The sequence below is a fragment of the Vespula pensylvanica genome, chromosome 11 (genome assembly GCF_014466175.1).
Source record: "Vespula pensylvanica isolate Volc-1 chromosome 11, ASM1446617v1, whole genome shotgun sequence".
Taxonomy (NCBI): Eukaryota; Metazoa; Arthropoda; class Insecta; order Hymenoptera; family Vespidae; genus Vespula; species Vespula pensylvanica.
The window spans coordinates 3,635,171-3,656,979 of NC_057695.1; the positions used below are offsets into that span (position 1 = coordinate 3,635,171).

The 21,809-nt window shown below is 38.5% G+C and overlaps 2 protein-coding genes across 3 annotated transcripts in view; both read right to left on the reverse strand.

Moving 5' to 3' along the window:
• LOC122633114 (uncharacterized protein DDB_G0283697-like) overlaps positions 1 to 14,775 on the reverse strand; it is a 67,141-nt gene extending 52,366 nt beyond the window's left edge. Inside the window, exon 1 of the mRNA XM_043820663.1 lies at positions 12,711 to 14,775. Coding sequence (XP_043676598.1) covers positions 12,711 to 14,153 — 1,443 coding nt within the window. The 5' untranslated portion in view covers positions 14,154 to 14,775. The remainder of the gene's footprint in view (positions 1 to 12,710) is intronic.
• A 3,951-nt stretch (positions 14,776 to 18,726) lies between these two features.
• The window catches only part of LOC122632967 (protein FAM151A), a 17,742-nt gene continuing 14,659 nt past the window's right edge, over positions 18,727 to 21,809 (reverse strand). For both annotated transcript variants that reach the window (XM_043820302.1, XM_043820301.1), the window contains exons 3-5: positions 21,338 to 21,561; positions 20,862 to 21,004; positions 18,727 to 20,263 (exon numbers count right to left, since the gene is read on the reverse strand). In XM_043820302.1, the coding sequence (XP_043676237.1) occupies positions 19,867 to 20,263; positions 20,862 to 21,004; positions 21,338 to 21,561 (764 nt within the window). In that variant the 3' untranslated portion in view covers positions 18,727 to 19,866. The remainder of the gene's footprint in view (positions 20,264 to 20,861; positions 21,005 to 21,337; positions 21,562 to 21,809) is intronic.

Here is a 21,809-nt window from a genome sequence, read left to right on the forward strand (position 1 = left end):
CTCTATTGCATCTCGGTGTTACGAGGTCGATGCATTATAATTAACCAACGGACTAGACATTGCGACAATTCCCATGAGTAGCACTACGAATTGACCCTTATAATGTACACGTAATTGCGATTTATTTTGCAATTAGTGGGAACGTTACATGTACACCTTCCTATCGTCGGTCTTATCCATAATTCTTGTAAACCCGATTAATCGAAGATAAATGTGTTTTTATCGAAACCTTGTAAAAAACATTAAACGTAATTTTAAAAGTTGCAGTTTAATGTTCCCGTTAAATAGACAAATGAATTTATGGCGAAATTAACCTACTTTTTTACACATGACTCACATGTCATGATATCATTTATTACCAAAACACATGGTACAATTAGAATTAATCATACAGTAAATTTTTATAAGATTCTTCATCCTAGTTTCACACCTAGTTTCGTGGAATCGGATAACAGAGAGTAAACAACGATATTGCGATATTGTAATGTGATCGTAACTATGCGCATAGGAGAGAATTGTTCATGAGCACGCGTAAGAGATAAGCTTCAACATCGAGGATCGCCACGCGAAAAACATTTGCCAAGATATCATTTGGGTCCGTTGACTTTACCGCGAAAATTAGAGCTGACTTTTAGGAAGTCACGCTCGACGGCGTGCCTGTCCAACAAGAGGTTTATGAGCGTCTGTATAATTATGGAGTAACCTTCGCATATAATAATGTAAATCGTCGTACATTAATAAAACGTATCCGTGAATTAAAATGTCGTTTTTTCCTCATTTTTTTCTTAGATAAGCTCGTTCGATGTCATTTGTATGAAAATAACTGCTGATCGAGTCAGATGAATAATTATTTAAAAATAATTTTATTTTTATCTCATTAAAACGGACCGGTCAATTTTGTCGAACTTCTGAAAGACGGCATCACTAAATGGTACCATCCAAAAATGACGTCTCTTCGGAGAGACGAAAATAAGAAGCGGTAATTCGAATAAGACAAGCAAATGTGATGCAAAATTACTATGACGATTATCTGTCCGAGCGAAAGTCGGCAAATAAATCCGTCTGTAGTTTCTTAGGAATGTAGAAAATACCACGATATCGTGGTAGTGGCAGTAAATCTATTGGATCGAGCAGTAGTATGTTGTGTTGTATAACGAATAGCGAAGAGAGTAGTATCTTTCGACGCCAAGCTCGCTTCTACTTTGTATTCGTCTTTTCCTGCGTCATTTGGAGCAACGTGCGCAAGACACGCATCGCATTAATAAAATAACCGATGCGATACGAGTCGACCAATGAAAAACGTGTCTATAATTTATATGTTTTCTCGTTCTGACTATACGGAACTCGTCGTGTTCATTTTCAAAATACATATTAATTGCTTTTAATGAAAGTATCGTCGTACCAACGATCGTCTTTAATAATTATAGGCGCCTTGTCGTTGACGCATGTCTGGATGACTTTTCTCAGCGTATATAGGTACGTATACACAATAATAATCTTCATTCGTTCCTATGAATTATTAACGCGAGATCGCAAAAGGAATGCATAATGCATGCGTCCTCTTTCGATGAACGATTAGATAAGGACCAGGAAACAGCTCTCCCGGTTTATGTCGATCGATGAATAAACAAAGTTATACGACTAGGAAAGAAACATTAATATTTGCAGCTCGTTAACGACGACGTTTCAGCGTATTCCGAAAGAAATACGTCAGATGTATTTTATTAAATGTAGCATGCAATTATTCTGATGCATTGTCCATAGAAGTAACGCCTACGTTCATCGACGACGTCGTCGACGATGACGACGACGACGACGACGACGTGCTTTCAAGGATTCAGAAAGTGATCGGAGGCGACGATTTGCGATATCGTTTCACGTTATTTACGATAACTATGTAAATACGTAATAATAATCAATACGTTTGTTTCAACATCACGATATAATTTATGATACATTCGTGGAAGGTATCCTATATCATAATCATCTATCGTGTGCATGTATGTATATGTTAGAAAATCGATAAAACGTTATTATTAAGTTATTAGATCATTTTTTTCGAGGTGTAAGATAAAACCCTAGGATGATATCGTAACGAGCTCACAGGACGGAGCATAAATATTGGTTATACGGTGCGAGAAGCAGTATAACCTGCGAGTATCATAAAGCGGTGAAGAGGGATACGAAGGGTAAACAGACGTTGGAACATCTATGTAAACATATCGGGCCACTGTGTAAAAGAAACACGTGTTTTCCGGAACGTTGCTCGGTATCTCTCGAAACTCTTTTTCTCTCTCTCTCTTTCTTTTCCTTTTACACTTAGAATGGAACGAATGAAAACTGAAACGAATAGAAACTTATGCGTTTGGCAATGCTATTCTATCATCGAATGCATTTGTATCAAGAGTTCCTTACGTCATGGTAAATTTACGAAACTACATCTTACTTATTTTTTCTTCTCAAGTTTAGATTTATTTTATTAGAACTTGATATACGCGATCACATATATACGTAGAGTGCGTGTTTTTAGCGCAATACACTTCAGAGAGACATAATATATGCTAGCACGATTTTCCTCTCCTAACGTGTTACGGTCGACGACTTCGTGGATCAAGAACAAAAGTTATTTTGGTAAGCACGGGGTGGCTCTGCAGCTTCTCTTGGTAGCATCTTGAAAGTGAGTACTCAAGTGAGAGATGAAATACTAGAAGCAATTTCATTGTTCAAAAACTAATCGAAATTTCGCAATGACGTTAACATTTTTATGTCCATTTTCATTTGTCCGATGAGAAATTATCAATCGTGTCGATCCTTTTAAGAATATCATTAAAATTTTTAATTCGTCATTGGCATTATGCACAGTTTCTTAATGATTTTATAATGGACGATGATCGGCATTCGAGATTATATGAGCCGTTTCAGAGATTCTAATCAACTTTCAAATCCGATAAATACGCATCAACGATTTGATACGATAAGAGATCGATTCGTACACTTTGATGACCGGCATACTGCTCTTGACGTACATAGGTAGGCACATGCACTAATTATCGATCATTGGCATTATGGGCGCGGCTAATCAACCGGTGAAAATTGCGCGAATTATGTCTGGAGAGACGATCGTGCAATTCGGTTTCAGTTCGTGCTATATAAATTGGCTCGCTCGTGTGTATGTAACTACGTGCGTCTGCGTTGTTCTGGATAATTGGCCTAACTGCCTTGCGACGAGGAGTAAAGCGAGACGAATAAATCATACTTTACGAGGGACTTGTAAGACTCATTCCGATCAAAAAGCATTGCTCAGCCAAGCTGAGCTTCTTCTCCTTCGATAATTCTTCTAGTGAGAAAATTCTTGAGAACGTAGATTCCAACGTTGAATAGTCAGGGTACTCAACACGAGTTGAGTAGTCGAGCTAACCGTTCAAGCTTCTTGTAGAGAGTTAAGCATATATAGAAAGTTCTTAACGCTATCGAAATTATTTATCATAAACGTTTAATGATTGATAGAAAATTATGAATTTGACGCGATGACTCAAGTCTTTTCGTGATTCTTATCATATATCGGTAAGGGTCAATGATTCCACGTTTTCAAACAGGTGCGTTTCTCGTACTGCGACGCGACCGTTATTAAATGACGAATGTAATTGGTTTTAATTATAGTTTATAGAAAATCATTAGCTCGTTCGTATTCTTTCATATTCGTAAACTTTCGTAAAATATTGAAAATTATTTTTAGGAGAGTTTGCGTTCCCCCAATGATATTAAATTAAAGAAAAAAATTATTAGAATATTAGGAACACCCACGGATAAGGAGAAGAATGCTTATCATAAAATTAATTGCTTAATTGGCTTTCTGTGCCTCCTATCGCCCTTTCTCCTTCGATGCACGAAGCAAAAGGGCAATGAAAAATTCTCAACACGCGACTCGTGGGTGTCCCTCGAATTTACGAGCACGGCCCTATTCATTAGCCCTTGTTATTAAACCTCATCGTTCTCCTCGTTGGCACGGTTGCGCGCTATGATTCACGCCTCCCGAATCTTTATCGCTCGTTAATTTTCTAAAAGGGCCGAATGGTCCTTTTTAACTTGGTATTTCCTTCGAGAAGAGTTAAACTCTTTTTATAAGTCAAACCTTTTGAAGTTACGTGAATGCTGACAGAAATATGTTGGCTTCTCGTATTAAGATTAAGATTTTTTAAGAGATTGATTTATATCGTAAAAGTCCGATAGAATCTTCAACGAAATTGGAACATTCACGATCCGCTTTACGTGGTTTTATGAAGTGACTCATGCAACTTGTTGCAAATCAACGTCTCAATACATTTTTAATGATGTTCGAAATAAACTCTTATCAAAGTATAGACACTGACTTTTAAACAGTTACGTGACTCACTTTGTAAGTGCGATACATCGTTCATTATGGCAGACAGGATTCGAAGGAAGAATATCGCAAGAAAATTTATGGAAGGAAAGTAGATAGTCTCTCGTATTCCGTGCAGCGTTTGATTGATGTCGAAAGGAGTGGGGGAACGAGCAATAGATTAGATAAAACGTATCGTTAATGAATGTTAAGGCGAATGTACAAATATTTAATATTAGATTACATGCTTCCTCGTAATTTATTGTATGTATTTATATGTTATTTACATACATCACTTAGGAGAATCGAGTTCTCCAATCGTAGAAAGTCTTCGAACGGAAGGAATAACAAGAAAAAGTGTTATCTGTTATAGGAATTTAATTCTTCTTTTAACTCTTTCTATCGAACAAAAAAAACTATTCTAAGAACGTAATAGTACCGTAAAATCGCGAAGAATTACGCAAATTTGATTTACCTTGACACCGTTTGATAGCTATATCTATGAAATTGCTTTATTCCGAGTATCATTCTTTCGATCGTAGAGAAATTTTTTCTATTTAAAACTCTAGGATGATGCGTTTGATGGAGAAATTGATTTCTTAGATGACTAGCATGAGTTAAATCCATTGTCTCCTATTATCGAGATTTCGTAATGTTCGATCGACTCTTACGAGTGGTTATTGACGTTATTGCGTTCTTCATTAACAATAGCATACTAATTCGAAGATTTGCTTTGTTGCCGGTGAGAATAGAACCTATGATTTATTTGTAATTCAATCGGTTATCGTTTGATTGTGCTCGGAGATCGATCTTCTCATTTTTTAACAACACTTTTGATTTTTTTTTCCTTCTTTAATATCTTCGTGTCGGCATATCGTATTACTATTGTGAAAGAACGAAAATGTCACAGCAATTTTCTGTTCTTTATCAAGGATAATTCTGTTTCCGGAGGATTCCTCACGTAAACAAAACGTGAGACGCATCAAAATCGTTGCAAGCGATGCAGAAATTCTAGGAATTCTATGACCTTTCACGATGATTATCGACAGTCCATTATTCATCTTCCTAACAATTGAACATCCAGCTGCTAATCCGCTAAGGAAATGAAACATCACACGTGATCGTAAATTATATTTACATTTCCCTTACCGATTTAACATTTTTTTCTAATTTTTATTGCTCAAGTAAATGCGAAATGTTTCATTCAATTTTGAACGTTTAAGAAATAGCTAGTGTTATCGTATTTTTTCGAAGTACAAAGAAGCGCTCGATAAAAAAAGTTTTCACAATTGAATTTCGCATAATTTCAATCTGTGAATGAATATCATTTCCAGAAATAAATCTTATCGCAACTATTCGAGATAAGCTTCGTAAAAAAGAGAAGAGAGGAAACGAACAAAAAAAAAAAAAGAAGAAGATGAAACCTTATCGAGTATTAGCAAATTTTCTCACAGCATAGATTCTTCTCGTGTGACGATAAAAAGGACGTTGTGAATATTCTTGAAGATTTTACTTCCTACCGAGGTCAAGAGGTCATGGCGCGTGTATCATAAAACAACCGGATTATGGAAGATACTTGAGAAAGACGGCTGTGGGGTCTGAGGGGGAAGAAAGAAAAGAGTAAAAAGTTATTGAGAAGGTTTATGGTCGTTGCTGAGATTCTGATAATGCGGACACCATTTAGATCGTGGCACGCGCGAAAGAACGCGTTTACTCTAAGGCAAACAGGTCCTTTTTCTTTTCCTTTCACATTTTTTTCTTTTTACGTTGCCATCATATCTAACTAAGTACGTTCCTCTGATCGAAAGAGAGGGTTAGAGAGAAGAAGAGAGATTCTTTTTATAATGACTTCATCCCTTCGTCGCAAGTATTAACTCGTATCTAAAGGCTACGCCGATGCTTGCGATAGTAGTAGTGTAACGTGTTATTTAACCGATCGCGCCTCTCACGGCCGCAACTTTCCGTAAAGGAGAAATTGCTTAGCCTCATCGTTTTCTTCTTTCCAGGATGTAAAAGGAAAGGATTTTAATGGAAAACGATCTCGAAAGTTTTGATTCCGGTTTATGGCGGTATATTGCTAATGTAAACAAAATTAATGTACGATAGATATATCATAATTATTATGATCGATAGTTAAAATGTTTGAACAATTTTCATTAGTTGTGAGGAGAAAATAAACGAGTATCGATGTCATTTGGATATTTTTAGTTTATCGTCGAATCGACCATTGTTGGAACTACTCCAAATGGGCAATTGGAATAACCTAGATACTCGAATTTGTTCGAGTTTCATGATATCGGTGGTCTACGATCGGAGGATAAATATAATCGATACACGTTTTAATAATGAGAGAATAGTACCGAGAGATGACGCAAAATGAGGAAATTTCCAAAAGATTCGTCGTAGAGCTTGCAAGTTTGACAAATTTGGTAAGTTGCCAGAAGACTAAATGGTAGTGCATATTGAAATAAGATTTAGTCTCTCGTGTTTTCTTTTAATAAGTCGTCAACGAGAGATAGAAAGTTTTATTGGATTATCAAGTGGTTTTTATCGATCTTTTATAAATCAATGAGATAGGATATCGTTCGGCTTAATTTTTTTCTACGAGAGAACATTTTTTCCTTGCTCTTGAAATGATTTTGAAAATGTCTCTCTTCACTGCGACTAGCACTCGTAAAAACCTAGAGAAGGAGAAAACGCGAGCTCCTTCGTTAACGAGAACAGTCTGGAGATTTCATTTACACTTTACAATAAATTTTGTCTTTATGAAATTGATTTCTTTCGCGTCTCTTTTAAAACACACATTTGGGTAGTTTCCAGACGAGTATTCTCGATTGTTCGGGACGAGAATTTGTACTTCAGACGATGTTCCAGGAATTAATTAGCTTATACTCATTTTAGTATTGCTTGGCCACGCACAAGTGTTCCGGGAGCCCCAATGAACTTTGGCAATTAACTCGTGAGTCACCGATTTGCATGGACGTCAATTCTTAGGAGACATTCGTAATCGTTCTTTCTTCTTTCACTTCAATTAGTAGTTTATTGTAATTTTCTCAGTTTTCTCATAATGTTATCATGTAAAGAGCAACCGGATAAAGTCAATTAGATATCTATCTTTCTTTTCGTTTCGATTATCTTGTCTTGCAGAGAAAGTTGCCGATGAGTTAAACATCATTATATCCGCGACGGGTTACCGATTTATAAAGCCAACAATTTTATATGGAGACTTTTTTGGAAGCCGTCCAGACAAGTACCTGACTCGAACAAAGTGAAAACTTATTTTGATTTAATTTATTACGTATTAAAAACGCCCTGATCAAAAACCGGTTATGGAATTGGACTTGCATAAGACAACCGATTCGATAATAACAAATATTATATACTGGATGTTGAAGAATTCAACGAGAACGTTGTTATTCATAAATTTGCTATTGTAGATGTTTTGTTAAATATAAAGAATTATGTAGAGCAGAGATAACGAACATCTTTCCAAGAATCTGAGTTATTTCGGTCGATTCTTTAATTAGTTATTACGCTGACTCGGCCTTTTTTGCGAACATTTGTCCTTACAAATAGTATCGTCATCTCGACGATGAATCATCATCCGACAGCATGGTTAACTCAAAGATCTTTAACAGTCTTTTTGATGCTTCCCGATCGTTAATCATCTTTTCGCTAACTTCATTATTGTCAAGGGCCTAGCAAGTGGGCGGAGTAAAGGCGAAGTTTATCACAACGTTTCGATCTATTTTCGCACTTTACATTCCAACTTTTGGAGATTTTCATTTCAAAATATTAACTTTCCGATGATTCAGTTAGATCGTTTCTTCAAATCGTACGTTCACTTTCACTTCGTCGATATTATTTAATTGAAATTATTATTTTTAAAATAAAAAAAAATTTAATACATGAACAAAATGAAAGTTACTGACGTCGATAATTTCAGTATCTTTAAAAGAGTTACGTTTCTACGATACAAATGAACTTTGGTACATATGTGAAATTCGAAGGGCCGCACCTTGACATGTTCATGAGCACAAAGGTGAATTTTATGCTCGTGGTAACGAGCTTCCGCGGCAAGCTTTATGGTATTTATGGGGGTTCTTCGCACGGTCAGGTGGTAAAGTCGTTTTCTTGATACGTCGAGAGAGAAAACCTTTTCGGCGAAACGGAGACTGAATAGGGAGTAATAAAAAGGGCAAAGAAGAAAGATATAGAGATGCTCTGCTCGTCGTTTAACGTAAACGATACTTCCACGAAGTTTATCAAATGTTTATCGTCGGGAGAGATCGCAAACGATCGATTTCCGTCGGGTTTATATAAATCGAGGTTCGTCGAGAGAGTTCGAAGTTAAACTCCTTGTAACTCGATGAATAAACCTTTTCTGAGATATTTTAAGAGCTTTCTAAGAACTCTCGAGAAAATTTAAAGTATTTTTGCGTAGAGCATAGTCGAAACAATTCCAAAGGGATCGTTCGCAATGCGATGAGATTCACTGAGAGAAATTTATGAGATTAACGATCGATTGGAAATACCTTCGTAAAAGGTCGACGCGAAATAATAGTGCGGCATCCAAAGAGGATCGTTTCGAACGGGAGCAATCGGTATAATCGTAAAATAACTCGTAGGATCGACATTACCCAATTAGAATTTTATGATACGCGGAAGTTGGACAGTAGTACTTATACTTCGGCGAACGATAAATGCTAAGCAATTCCATTGGAGTCAACCACGTTTTTTTTTTAGACATTAGATTACGTTGCTAAAGGTGAGATTAGAAAAGTGGAAAAGTAAATTATTGTATGGCTCGCTTTATCAGCTATTAACACCTCTGGCTAAGTGAGCGTTATCGTTTTCTTAGTAGCCTGTTAATTCGTTAACAAGGAACACGTACGTACATATATCTGTATAAGGTACACATCAGTCGGATTTACCTTTAGAAGAGGGTAACAATCTTCTTTTAGGCTAGGTTAAGCTAGGCTAGGTGAACCGGATGCTGAGAGTCACAGCGAGGGCACCGGTGGTTCTCATAAAACTTGTTGAAACACGATACCCTGAGGGACTTCTTTCTTAAGCAAGTCAACGATTATCTTCTTGATACAAACGTCTAGGTTCGTGATAGCGAAGGGATTGTCAAGTACTACCGCACGGTAGGCGTGTTTGGATAGTCTAAGTTTCCTCAGATTAATAAGATAATACCTTTAAACGAGATGCTGCTCGTTTGCTTTATTCGAGTTTCCAAGAAGACGATTAGTTTTTTTTTGTCGACGCTGATGACCTAAACGTTATTATCCCTGATGTCTGTTTTAGTATTAATCACCTTTGGGTAGTCCGTAAGCTCTTTCGGATTAACGAGTTAATCTCCGTTGCTATCGGGTTTCTCGTTTTCCGTAGTTTCTACGAAGACGAACATTTCATTTAACATCAATGACCCAGAAAAGGTTAACTCCAGTCAGATATTACATTTGACGTCCGCTTTGGGCGATAATTTGTAGCAAATCCTATTACGCGCTTTCGCTCGTTAAGGATATGTTTCTCGGTGGTGCGTAGAGCACGTGGAGACTGTCCGTTATCTCGCGGATGATGAGCCATAATCGAATTAAATACTCGTCGGTTTTGTACAAACGGACAACTGTGCGACTTGTCTCGAGTTCTTGGAGAGAGTACAATTTCCGCGAAAGTTGGTACGGGATAGATATTGAAATTCTCACGATCAAAATGGCAAAAAGTATTAGGACAAATTTAGAAAAACATATCTATTCAATTCGTAAATCCTATTGTACGAGTTTCGAAGATCATAAAAGCTACTCGATTTTTAATCTCCTTGAAGATTCTACTGTAAAAGCGCGTGTCAGGAGAACTTTATCGTTCTCTTTGATCCCGCGGCATCGACTTGCATGGATTTTACGGTGCAAGAGATCAGCACGTGGAATTGCTCAATTACGCGAGGCTAACAATCCCTTGCTACGTCCTCTGTAAGATAGAGGCTAAGCTTTCCAATGGAACGTGGCGGGTTTTACCTTTGTAAATTGGCGCAAAAAAGTAAAAAAATATCGAGAGCGTTCGCGACGGTGGACGTCGTCGATTACCTTTCGAATCGGTGTAGCTACCGGCACGAGAGTCGATCTTTGATCGAATTATCCCTCTTTTAAATTATCCTTGAATGATCGAGTTCTGTTCAACAATACAATTTATTATTCATTATCGTACGAATTTATTATCGACGATTGAAATGATTTTACAAATCTAATAAAATCTGCACGAATTGAACTAATTACATTTTAAAAATTACAGAGAAAAAGTTTAACGTTGTTATTCGTAACTTATGCTTCGAATAGAAGTAAAAAGAAATCGGTATCGAATCATTTTTCACTCTAATACTATTTTTGTATGCTGCCAGCATCTCGTCGATCTCGCAACAGAAGTTAGTTTTTTCCTTGGCAGCTTACGACAACACGAGCCGATAGTACATTCCCGAAATTACTTGCCGCCTTATTTTCATTGAACGATCTGTAACATCTGTGCCGTCGAGACTGTTTTGGGATACAGAGAGGCCGCTCCTTGACGTACGCAGAAAGCGTTCCATCTATTCGCAGGATGATCGAGCAAACACGAAGATATGCACGTAGAAGAAAAAAAGAAGAAGAAGAAGAAGCAGAAGAAGAAGAAGCAGAAGAAGCAGAAGAAGAAGAAGAAGGGAAAGTAGTTTTTGGTCGTAGGCAGAGTAGACTACGTGCTTCTTTGGCTCCTCGGCGAAGATATGGCGAATGTTCATTGGCTTTGACGAGGCGTGGCGGACGAAAATAATCTTTGAAATTCGCGCTCGTTAATCAAAGACTCTTGTGGCCTTTTATCTTTCTCTTCTGAATTTGTAGAATTCTTTTTTCGTTCGATCTCATTACGATCGTTTAAAACTATTCTCGAGAAATCTTGTTAGAAACGACTATCGCTTATGACAATGTCAATGGTTATCAATAGGAATGGAAAGCGATATTCAAGAGATTCCTACGTTTATTTCTTACAATTTTAGAAAGTGATATATGTATAATACATGACGTAGAAACTGAAACTCATTCATTGATGTCAACAACTGGTATAAAGAAACTTCGCCAGCTAAAGTTCGTGAAGTTTCCGAGTAGTTGTCTACCGATATCGCACGAATACCAGAGCAGCGATCACTGAATGGCATGTTTGGCAATGAAGATTGGCATACGAGAATAGTGTGAGTTCTTAGTGAGTTCTCCGATCTTTCATAAGATTTCTGCTCTTTAAGAGTCTCCATGATGTACATATTATCCAAGGATAATCTAATCTTAGGTGATGAAGAAGGAGAGAAGCCACCAACGTCGCGACGAATGCAAATACGAAGTCGTTAATAACGTTGGAAGAACGTCGTAGATTCGAAACAGTTCTCGGAACTAGAGTACTTAACGAATCTCAAGAGAGAATGAGAGAGTTTTCGATAAGCACGGCTTGCTTCGTCGTAAGCACCAAGACTGTTGTAGGTGTCTGACGCGATTCACAGCCCGTGGCGAACAGCACTGCCAAGGACGATCCAAAACGATCTTCTCGAGTGCAACAGGGAGAGAAAGAGAGAGAAAGAGAAAAGTGGGGAGAAAGAAAGAGGCTGTCTGCGTTGCATCGTGAAAGTCGATCACGAGATCAACCGTGCGAGACCGAGAATCGCTGAAGGGTAACGTCGCGTACACCCTCGAGATCTCGAAGAATGTGAACGTGCGAAATTACCAGCTTGAGCTATGCGATTCTCTGAGATTGCTTCGTGCAACTCCCACTTGAGATCATTCTCAAGACATGATTACGATAGTTCGCCACGGATTTGTGAATCGATGAGAGTTGATTAAAACGTCAAGTGTACTTATGATTTAGACTTGGAATCTTTTCGATCAGCAAGATAGATGTTTACCGGATCAGGTAGATGTCTTATTGACAGAGTCGATGTCTGTGCTCGTGTGGACAGTACATTCTGATAGGAGCTTATCTCTCAAGGCCGCGATCTTGGATCGTTGCCCTTTCCAAGGATACCTGGCGAAAAGAAGAGAGAATCGATACGATGTACATCGAACGATCGGTGAACGGTCATAGCGAAGATCGAGATCTTCCCTCGCCAAGGTCGTTTAGAAGGGAACTCGATTCTATCCGGCTCGATTTGCGGTTTCTCGTAGGTGCAACCGACGGAGAGATCGGATAGGATAGTGTCTTCTTTGAGAACTATGAAATCTTTCTCACGCTTTAGAAATAATTTTTCGTGGGATATCGATTTTTTCTTCTTTCTTTTCTTTTTTTTTCAATAAAAATAAAATGAACATGACCCATAGAAAGTTAAACTCACCGTGTTAGTGACGTCCGATTGCATGCCGGAATCATCTTCGACGCCGGCCTTGATAAGATCTTCCTCCTTCTCGTTGTCCTCGGTGTTCAAGTAGTCATCGTATTCCTGCTCGAGACTCTTTGTCTTAGCTTTTCCGGAATGCTCGTCATCGTCTTTAACCACGACACTGATCACGTTCTTTGAGGGTTTACGTTCGATCTCTGCACTCGCGGACTTGATCATCGCGACGCCCCTATCCACCACCTCCTCTCCCTTCGACGGCTTTTTATTTACAAGATAACTGGACGCGCCGGCTACGTAAGAAGAGCCGACGACCTTCGGACGAGTGAGATTTCTGGAGGCACTGTTGTTGTTGTACGATACGCGCAACGGATACTTTTCTATACCAACGTTTCTGTAATCCCTTTTCACCGTCGGCTTTGCCGTGCTAGGATCATCCGACGTGAGTCTCCTGATAATATCGTCGTAGCTATACAACGGCGGCTTATTTTCATTTTTATAAAAATCATTATCGAGTTCCTCCTCGCCACCGTCATTGTCAGCGTCGTCATCCTCTTCCTCCTCTTTCTCGGCTTCCTTCCAGATATCATCCTCCTCCTCTTCCTCTTTTTCGTTCTCCACGTAATCCTCTAAGATTCTCTCGGTCAAGTTCGCTCTCCTTCTCCTCTGATCGTCCAATCTGAATTTCCTCATGCTATCGAGGTCGCTCGCATCGTAGAATCTCTTTCCGTTACGATAACCAATCGAACTTTGCCTGTTGCTTCTCCAATCTCTTCTCCAATTGCTCCTGTGCTTCTTGGAATTTCTCCAGGGTAAGTAGGAGGAGGAGGAGGAGGAAGAGTAATGATTATCCGGACTGGTATCATCCTCATAGTGACGCGCTGACCTTTCCTCTTCTTCCTCCTCGTTCTCCTCGTTAAAATCATCGCGAAAAGCTTCACGATTTCTCGAATAGCCTCCTCTATGCCTGCTTCTACCGAGTCTTCCCAATCTTGACCTGTGACGATTCTTCCAATTATATCTCGAAGGAGTCCGACGTTTCTCTTCGTCGTGATACCAACCGTGATAACTCTCTCGATGACGTCTTGGATATTTAGATTCGAAAATTCTTTCCTGGTAACTCTTCCCTCTGGATCTAGGATATAACCTCTCCTCGTAGGATCTAAGACCTTCGTAATCTTCCTCATCGCCGTACTCATCGTCGTCTTGTCTGGAATCATCATCCAGATCGTCGTATTCGTAATCCAATTCTCGCGACCAGCTCGATCGTCTGTCAACCGGCTCGTGGTGATTCCTTCTGCCAGCCGATGTATCATGCCTGTGTCTGTGCCGATGTCTTCTTGCCTCGAGAGCAGTATCTTCGCGATACCTTGATTCGACCGCAAGCAATCCGTACGCCATCAGCAATACCAACAATAGTAACAATCTCCCGTCGCGCGTCATTTCGTCTACCTAAGGATCTATACCAGCTAGATAGCTTACATTATCGGCATCATTATCGTCATAGATCACACCCACCCTTTCGGAACGTTCTTTTTCTTTTCTTTTTTATCTTTGACAAAATTTCGCGAAAATCAGGAACACATGGCTGAGGAAATACCGGTCCACGCACGATCACTATGATGATCTTTTCTCCACGATCGAGACATCAGTCAAACACGTGGCTACCGGCGAACCGATCTAGCCACGAAAACCGTACGAAAGTTCTTCGAGCTTTATCGATTCTTTCTTTCTCTCTTTCTTTCTTTTTTTCTCTTTTTTTTTTTTTTTTTTTTTAACAAACAGAATCGGTTTTCAAAGTATTCTCTCGAACTATTTCATTCATCGAAGCGTAAAATGAAATTTGGCAGGACCTCTTTTGTCCTTTTCATCGATCTCATAGCCGATCAGGAAGACGTTAAAGAGGCAAAAGGCTCGAAGATCTTTTCTCAGCGAGATTCTTGAACCCATTCGATCTTCGTTCGATCTTCGTTCGGCAGGAGAAGAGTCCGACGTTCGGTGATCCAAGACTCGAATCGTATCTCGCGGACCGAATGTCGCGGTCGACTGAGACCAGCCGGAGCGGCCGGCGGCCTAAGAGATCGCGGGACGCACTGCGCATGCGTGCGTGCGATATTCGTCCCCCGTCGCTCTTCTCTCTTTTCTCTTCTCTTCTCGAGTCTTCGTTTCCTCCACCACCCCCTCCTACGCTTTCTTACTCGTCTCCCTAGAGACTTTATCTCCGCGAGAGAGAAGAAGAAATGTTTCAGGGAAGAAACCGAAGAGAGTCTCTTTCGTCTTTGACAAAGAAGAGGGAAGGTTTGAAAATTGAACAACTTTTGCACTCTCGACCTTTTCTCTTTTCTTCGAGACAAAAATGAAAATTCGTTCGAGCAATATTATATTTTGCATAAGAGGAACATTGTCTTCTTTGTATTTGCATATCTTTGTTCAGCAACGGTTATCTCTTTATGGTATAGTATGTAAAAGACAATGGACGTTTCTCGCGAGAATCGCAAGTTATTACGATGACACGGGCGTTTCGGGGTAAGAGTGACAAGGTATTTCCCTTTCCTGCACACCTGTTTCCTTATTAACTTTCTAATGATACTACGTAAATAGGAATAAAACGATAGCAGGAGAAAAATACTTCCGTGCGGTGACTCGTAATGCGTCTTCTCGTCGGAGATATCGTAGCTTTCGTACTCGCGTGTGGCTTCGCTGCCAGACGTTCTACGTGACGCGCAGGATTTTCTGCGATCCCTTCCAGGGGTGGGGGGAGGAGAGGTACCTGCGTGAAAAAATAACCATGAAGTATTAAACGCGAGAAAGGAAACGAGCGAACACGTCGAGAACGAAAGTTTGCGATAATTGTACGAAGTGATCCGTGTGAAGAATAGTTGAAACGATGTAAAAAGACATTTTTTAAAAACTGTCAAATGCGATAGAATAATCCGTTGCAACGGATAATAAAGAAAATGTAACATTTTCATTAAAAAATTCATTCTTATTAACGAGTATCACTTTCATATAGATATAATCCATTTGAAACATTTAATACATTTTAAAGTCTTCCAAAACGACAATGAATATAGAATGATATTAAATAGTCGAATAAAAATAATAAAAGAATGTTGTCATTTTACTTCAGTTAGCTTCGTTAGAACTATACTATACTATAATCGATTTGAAAATATTATCTAGCCACTGAACATGTTTCAATGGATTTCCTTAAACTAATACCCGAGTAGTTTCGATTTTAACGACGACGTAAGGGCAGGACCGGTCGTCCTTTTGGTCTTCCATTCACTTTCGCGCCGCCATTCAGAGACGTCTCGACGTCGGCGGGCCGAAATCTCGGCCGCGGATGAAGAAAGAGAAAGAGAAAGAGAGAAGTAAAGAAAGATACGATCGGTAGTGCGTGCTCGACGGACTGGAGGACTGGTTCTTTCGTTCTGCAAACGGAGCTCGTGTCGTCGTGCTTTTTGTCGCCCTTTTAGGCCGGACACCGATAAATAAACACGCCTGTTTCTCCACCAAGAAAGATGGCTATGTCTGATTTGAAATCTCGATATCTTTTCTCTCTCTTTCTCTCTCTTTCTTTCTCTTTCTTCTTTCGTCCTACGATTTGTCCCGAAGAAATGTTGCTGCCTCGTCATGCGACCCTTTTCTCTCTCTTTCAACTACGACAGGAAGTTGTACACGAGGAAGGGAAAAGAAGGTGGAATTACACAACGTCCGCTACCGCCTTTCGATACTTCTTTTCTCGACGCCCCAAGGAAGAAAAAACGTTCGACCGTTCGTGTCTCTTTTATCGATCGACTGTCTCGATTAATCTTGAGCAATACTGATTCTTCAATCCCTCTGTTAAGCCGAGAAAGTATATTTCGTATGGATGTTATAGTTTTTTCAAGATACTTAATACAGGAAAGAAATGAGTTATCTGATACGAACTATTTCCAAATGAGTTTAAAATCTATTCCTACGAAGAGAAGCAGTTAACGAATATAAATTCTTTAACTGTGTTATAGCGAGAGTTGTAAGATCATCCAAATGGAATCCTTAGACCCGTTTTGGTGCTAACCTTAACTCGGCCTAAATTAACCGACCAGTCGTTTGTCAAAAGTTATAGAACGAAGACAGACTCATTAACGACAAAGTCGAAATCAATCGTGAGCGCACATGGAAGCCGAATGTTCATCGCGAGAACGCTCGTAATCATCCTGTCGATTTAATGAGTCGAGATCTCGCAAGGTAAGAGAGAACTAGCTGATAAATAATGACTCTCGAGTACATTCCATCCATTTAACGTAAAATTATCTTGATTCTCCGTCGCAGTGAATCCTCTGTTTAGTATTCAATTATTCACATAGATCGTCCTATTGATTGTTAAATTAATAGTTGCTATCATTGTTTCTGAAGTCATGGATATATCATGATTACAATTTCCACGTCAATTTCCGCAAGTAAGATATGCAATTACACTTTTTGTTTTATTGCTTGGAATTGTGGTGAATTATTGGAGATGAATAGTTTGTAAGAATAGCTGTCATCTTTACATAGATTTTCTGTACAGATCTTATGTATAGATACGATATGCTCGGGGTTAACCGAAAATATTCGTGAACACGAAGGGACATCCGTCATGCGGATTTAGATTTAAAATGCTGTTGCTTTCATGCCAAGAGCCGTGCTCAAAGTACCGATTTGTTCCACTTGGAAGTGGTTCGCTCTTTGCCACAAATATCTATCCATCACTTAAAGTTTTCCGCGTGTCTGCGTAGATCGTTTTGTAGAATGATCAATTTGTTGTTTCCTCTTGTCACGCTTTTCTAGTCGTAGAAATATCAAGAGTCCGTGAACCGAGGAGATAGTAAAAAGGAGGATAATTTTTTTCAATAAACGCGACCATTCGATGGATCAACGGAATTATTAAGTGAGAAAAATAATGAAAATGAATTTATCGTATCGTTCGTTGACACTTCCGACATCGATGCCGACGTCTCTTTTGTCCTGGTTCAAAAAGGTTATCGCGAAGATTAAGTTCATAGGCCTACGCAATAGACTCATCTTCGAATTTATTTTATATATATTACGATCGAACACGTTATCCACATACACGTTATCCACCTATTCCATAAAATTATTATGGGTTTAGAAATAAAACTTATTTTGACTTCCTTTAATTCTTTTTTACGGTAATCAAGAAGATTGAGGAGTCGCAAGGTAGACAATCAAGTTTTTGCTCGTATCGGAAACTTAATTGCGATCGTTGGATCCTTCCTTTCTTTTTTGAGAAAGAGAGAGAGAGAGAGATAGAAAGGGAAAGGATGGAGAAGAGATTTTACAACGATGATTGCGATCGCACACGTCGAAAGTAATTGCGTTGCACCTGCCTAGAAGGGACGACAAGGAAACGTCTGTACGCAGCTAAGAACGATTGTGATAACCGGAATGGCTTCTTCTGTCTCTCAAGGACGTCTGTACTAGTCGAACGACCTTTGACACGGCAAGCTACGCTATCGACACCTCTTATGTTCTTTACAATCTCGTCTTTCCATCGAGCTTACCTTGAAATCTCTGTACATTTCTTTACCAGTGTAGTTATGTTCACGAAAAGTTGTATATTTTTGCAATATTATATAGTATCAAGTGATATTGCTAATTATTTAGCAGGATGCGTCAATTTTTTCATTATTCATAAAGCTTTATAATATTATTTGCATAGAAAAATTCTCTATTCGTTTTTCAAGGTGAATTGTATATTTGAGAATATATTGAAGTAGAAGAAAAATTCAGCAATATGTTTCTTTCATAGTAAATAACAGTTAATCCTATTTAGAATGCACTAAGGAAAATTTTCTAAGCACAGGTATTAGCGCAGGTATACAAGTTGGGATTTTTGAACTCGTGCATATTCCAGGACACGACTGAACCTGAGGATTCATCGATCGGTAGGATTACAAACTAACCATCCATAATGAATAGCAAAAGAATGTGGTTAAGAATTCGAATTAGGAATAGAATAGATATTTCATTCGTAGGATTGTAAATAATTTTATTGTTTCGTTAACAAACGCAGTGCTCTGGCACCGTATTTATACATTTAAATATTATTATATCCTTTGGCTTAGATATGTGGCTTACGTAAATTCCTAATATCAGCTTATTTGCACCTAGGACATTGAATGAGAGATATGTTAATTATAGATACAGAATGTCTGCGAAGAGAAATAACCAGCAAATAAGCTCTAAAGTTGATTTAAAAAAAAATTGAAGCGTTCATAAAAAACGTAAAACTCTTTAATCTCTCTTTTAAAGTATGCGTTCAAAATTAAAATTAGCCAAAATAATTATCCGTTTCAAAAGAAAGTATAATTTTTTATCTTTTAATAAGCGCGATCTCGCGCTAGAGAATCAATAATACGTTCATAAACAAATATAATAAAGGGTAATGTTAATTTTGTGATGTGAAATGTTCTCAATGTTGTTTACATGTCGTGTTCTATTAAAAAATAATTTATCTAGGATTCATGAATGTTATTTCCTCAATCGACCAAAAACTTTTATTACAATTCTTGCGATAAATTTCAATTAGATTATAATTTTGAAATAACGGCGTTACACCGATGATAAAGTCTTAAGATAATTTTCAGGCAATTCTCGTATATCTCGTTTGACGAGATTCTTAACGAATCAAATGACATTTTTGTTAAATGTATAAAACGGTATTCGATAAAAGTGTGCGTCTAATCCTACAAGTGAATTATTCCTACTGTTCGATTATTATTAATATTTATAAGCGAAAGGAATTGTGTGTGTGTGTGTGTGTGTTGATTTAAGTTGTTAAACGACTACGATAAATTCGCAAAATGTTCTCGGAAATCTTCCTCGTTTATTTTCGTTGCGCGTACGGAAAGGGAGAGGAAAATGTAGATGAAGAAAAATACGAAGAATCGAGACCGAAAAACATTTGACCTTGCAGCTGTTTAAAAAAATGAGAAGGGAAACGACGACGATCTTCGATGAACGATCTTAAAAATTGATCGGCGGTAAGCGAAGTTGCGAGATCTAAAGCGTTCATTCTTGTTTGACGTTGTCCAAAATGGACGAAGATGCTCGCATCTTGTAACGTTGTATTTTCTAAAAACCGCGATTGATTTTCGCGTAGATCGCTTCACAGCATCCTGGCAAAAAGGAATGAAAGGAGCGTCATTGCGGTCATCATCGCGACATTAAAGGTCGACGAACCGCTGGTCAAGTCGAGATTCTTCCAAACATCTTCTGGAACGTCGACGTAGACCTTACCAACGCCGATCGTTTTTATCAACTCGGAGAGTTTCTTCGTGTCGACCTGATCGCCATGGCTAGACCAGATGGTCATAGTTACATTGCCAAAGCTGGAGCTTCGATCCATCAACGTTTTCATGGCGCTAATATCGTTAGCAGCGAGACCTGCTCTCACTGGGTAAGTTATCGACTGAGTGACCTTATTCTCCGTTAAGGTGTCTATCATCTTCTGAATCTGTTCCGTCGTGTAATGGCCTTCGGTTATGTTGAACTCTGACCCATATCTGGAAGTAGAAAAGAAAAGATAACAAAAATGTTTTCTCTGTGAATCTTTAGAAGATGTTCGTCTTATTGAAATCAATTTTTTGCTTTAGTAAACATCTTTTGTCAAGTGATACCATTTGCGGGTCTCAACTTGTACACCTTTATTCGATAGGTTCATTTCTTCACATTGCAAATTCTAAAAACAATAATATTTATCGTCGCGAAGCTATCTTTTGATTATTATTTATTTTCTTTTTTTCTTTCTTAGGATAATGTTAACATTTTTCTATCTCTCTTTCTCTTTCTGTTTTTTTTTTTTTATATTCTTATATATTACGCTGGTGAATGAGAATAGAGGTAAAGGTGAAGGTGAACGTAAACTCATTTGTGCTTATGTAACTCGTATTTACGTTTCCACAGTTCCTCTTGAAACACTCTTTTTGTCTTTCTATCTTTCCCTTTTTCTTTCTTTTATTTTTTCGCAGCATCACATCTCGCGGAATGCGTGGAATAAAAAGAAATTTCAAGTAACACTCGTTATACTTTTTTTCTATAAATTTATAATTAGTGATCACCGAGTCAAGAGAAACGTGAAAAGCAATATATTTTTGGATTTACCTAGTCGTCCAACCAATGGATAGGACACTTTCTGGAAAAGCTTCCATTGCACCGGTCAGGAAGGACTTGGAATCGAGCGGAATAGTCTTGGCTTCGACCGGTCCAGGTAGAATGTCGGCATTTAAGAACAAAGGCTTGGTGAACTGAAAGACAATAAGAGAAAATTATTATTAATAAGCTGTGGTCTTTGTTCTCTCGAGTTCTTCGCAACAAATCTGTACGTACTTTATAAAGTGTGTCGTTTGTAATCTACATAGATATGGGTGTATATAGAAAAGCATAAAAAATAAGCAAGTCTCGGGATCGATACGGCCAGCTATACGAAATATTTTTCGTTTTAACAGTAATAGATGTACGTTCTGTCAACTGGGAAACATTTAGACCGATTTTTTTTATAGAAATTGTCGACATTTCCCAGATATAATTGCTTCAATCGTATCATTTTTCTTTTATCAACCTATTTTACGCATACATACCTTTTTTCGATTTTCGGCAAGGATAGGCTTGCTGCGTTCGAAGGCCTCGAGAGACTTGAAATCGAGTTTTACGCCCTTGGTACTATTAAGAACACTCGAGAGAAACTCGTCAAGAGAGAGATCACTCTCTAGGTCCGGTGGATGAGCCATTATCGGTATGTTCGTATTATTGGAATTGGTCAGGTTGCCTATCATGACGTCGCCTTCGAGCATCATGATGTCGTCTTTAAAAAAGCAACTACGTTTAGTGTGTGTTTGTGTATATGTGCGGAACATACACAAACTACGAGACTCGTAAAGACTTGGAGAGAAAAAGAGAGGCGTATATATAGAGATAGAGACGGAAGCAGAAGCAAGAGGGAAACGGAAAACGCGCACACGTGCAACGAATATCGATCATGCCTAAAGAGGCTGCGAGTCGACACGACGTTCGCGACTTTCTCTCTCTCTCTCTCTCTCTCTCTCTCTCTCT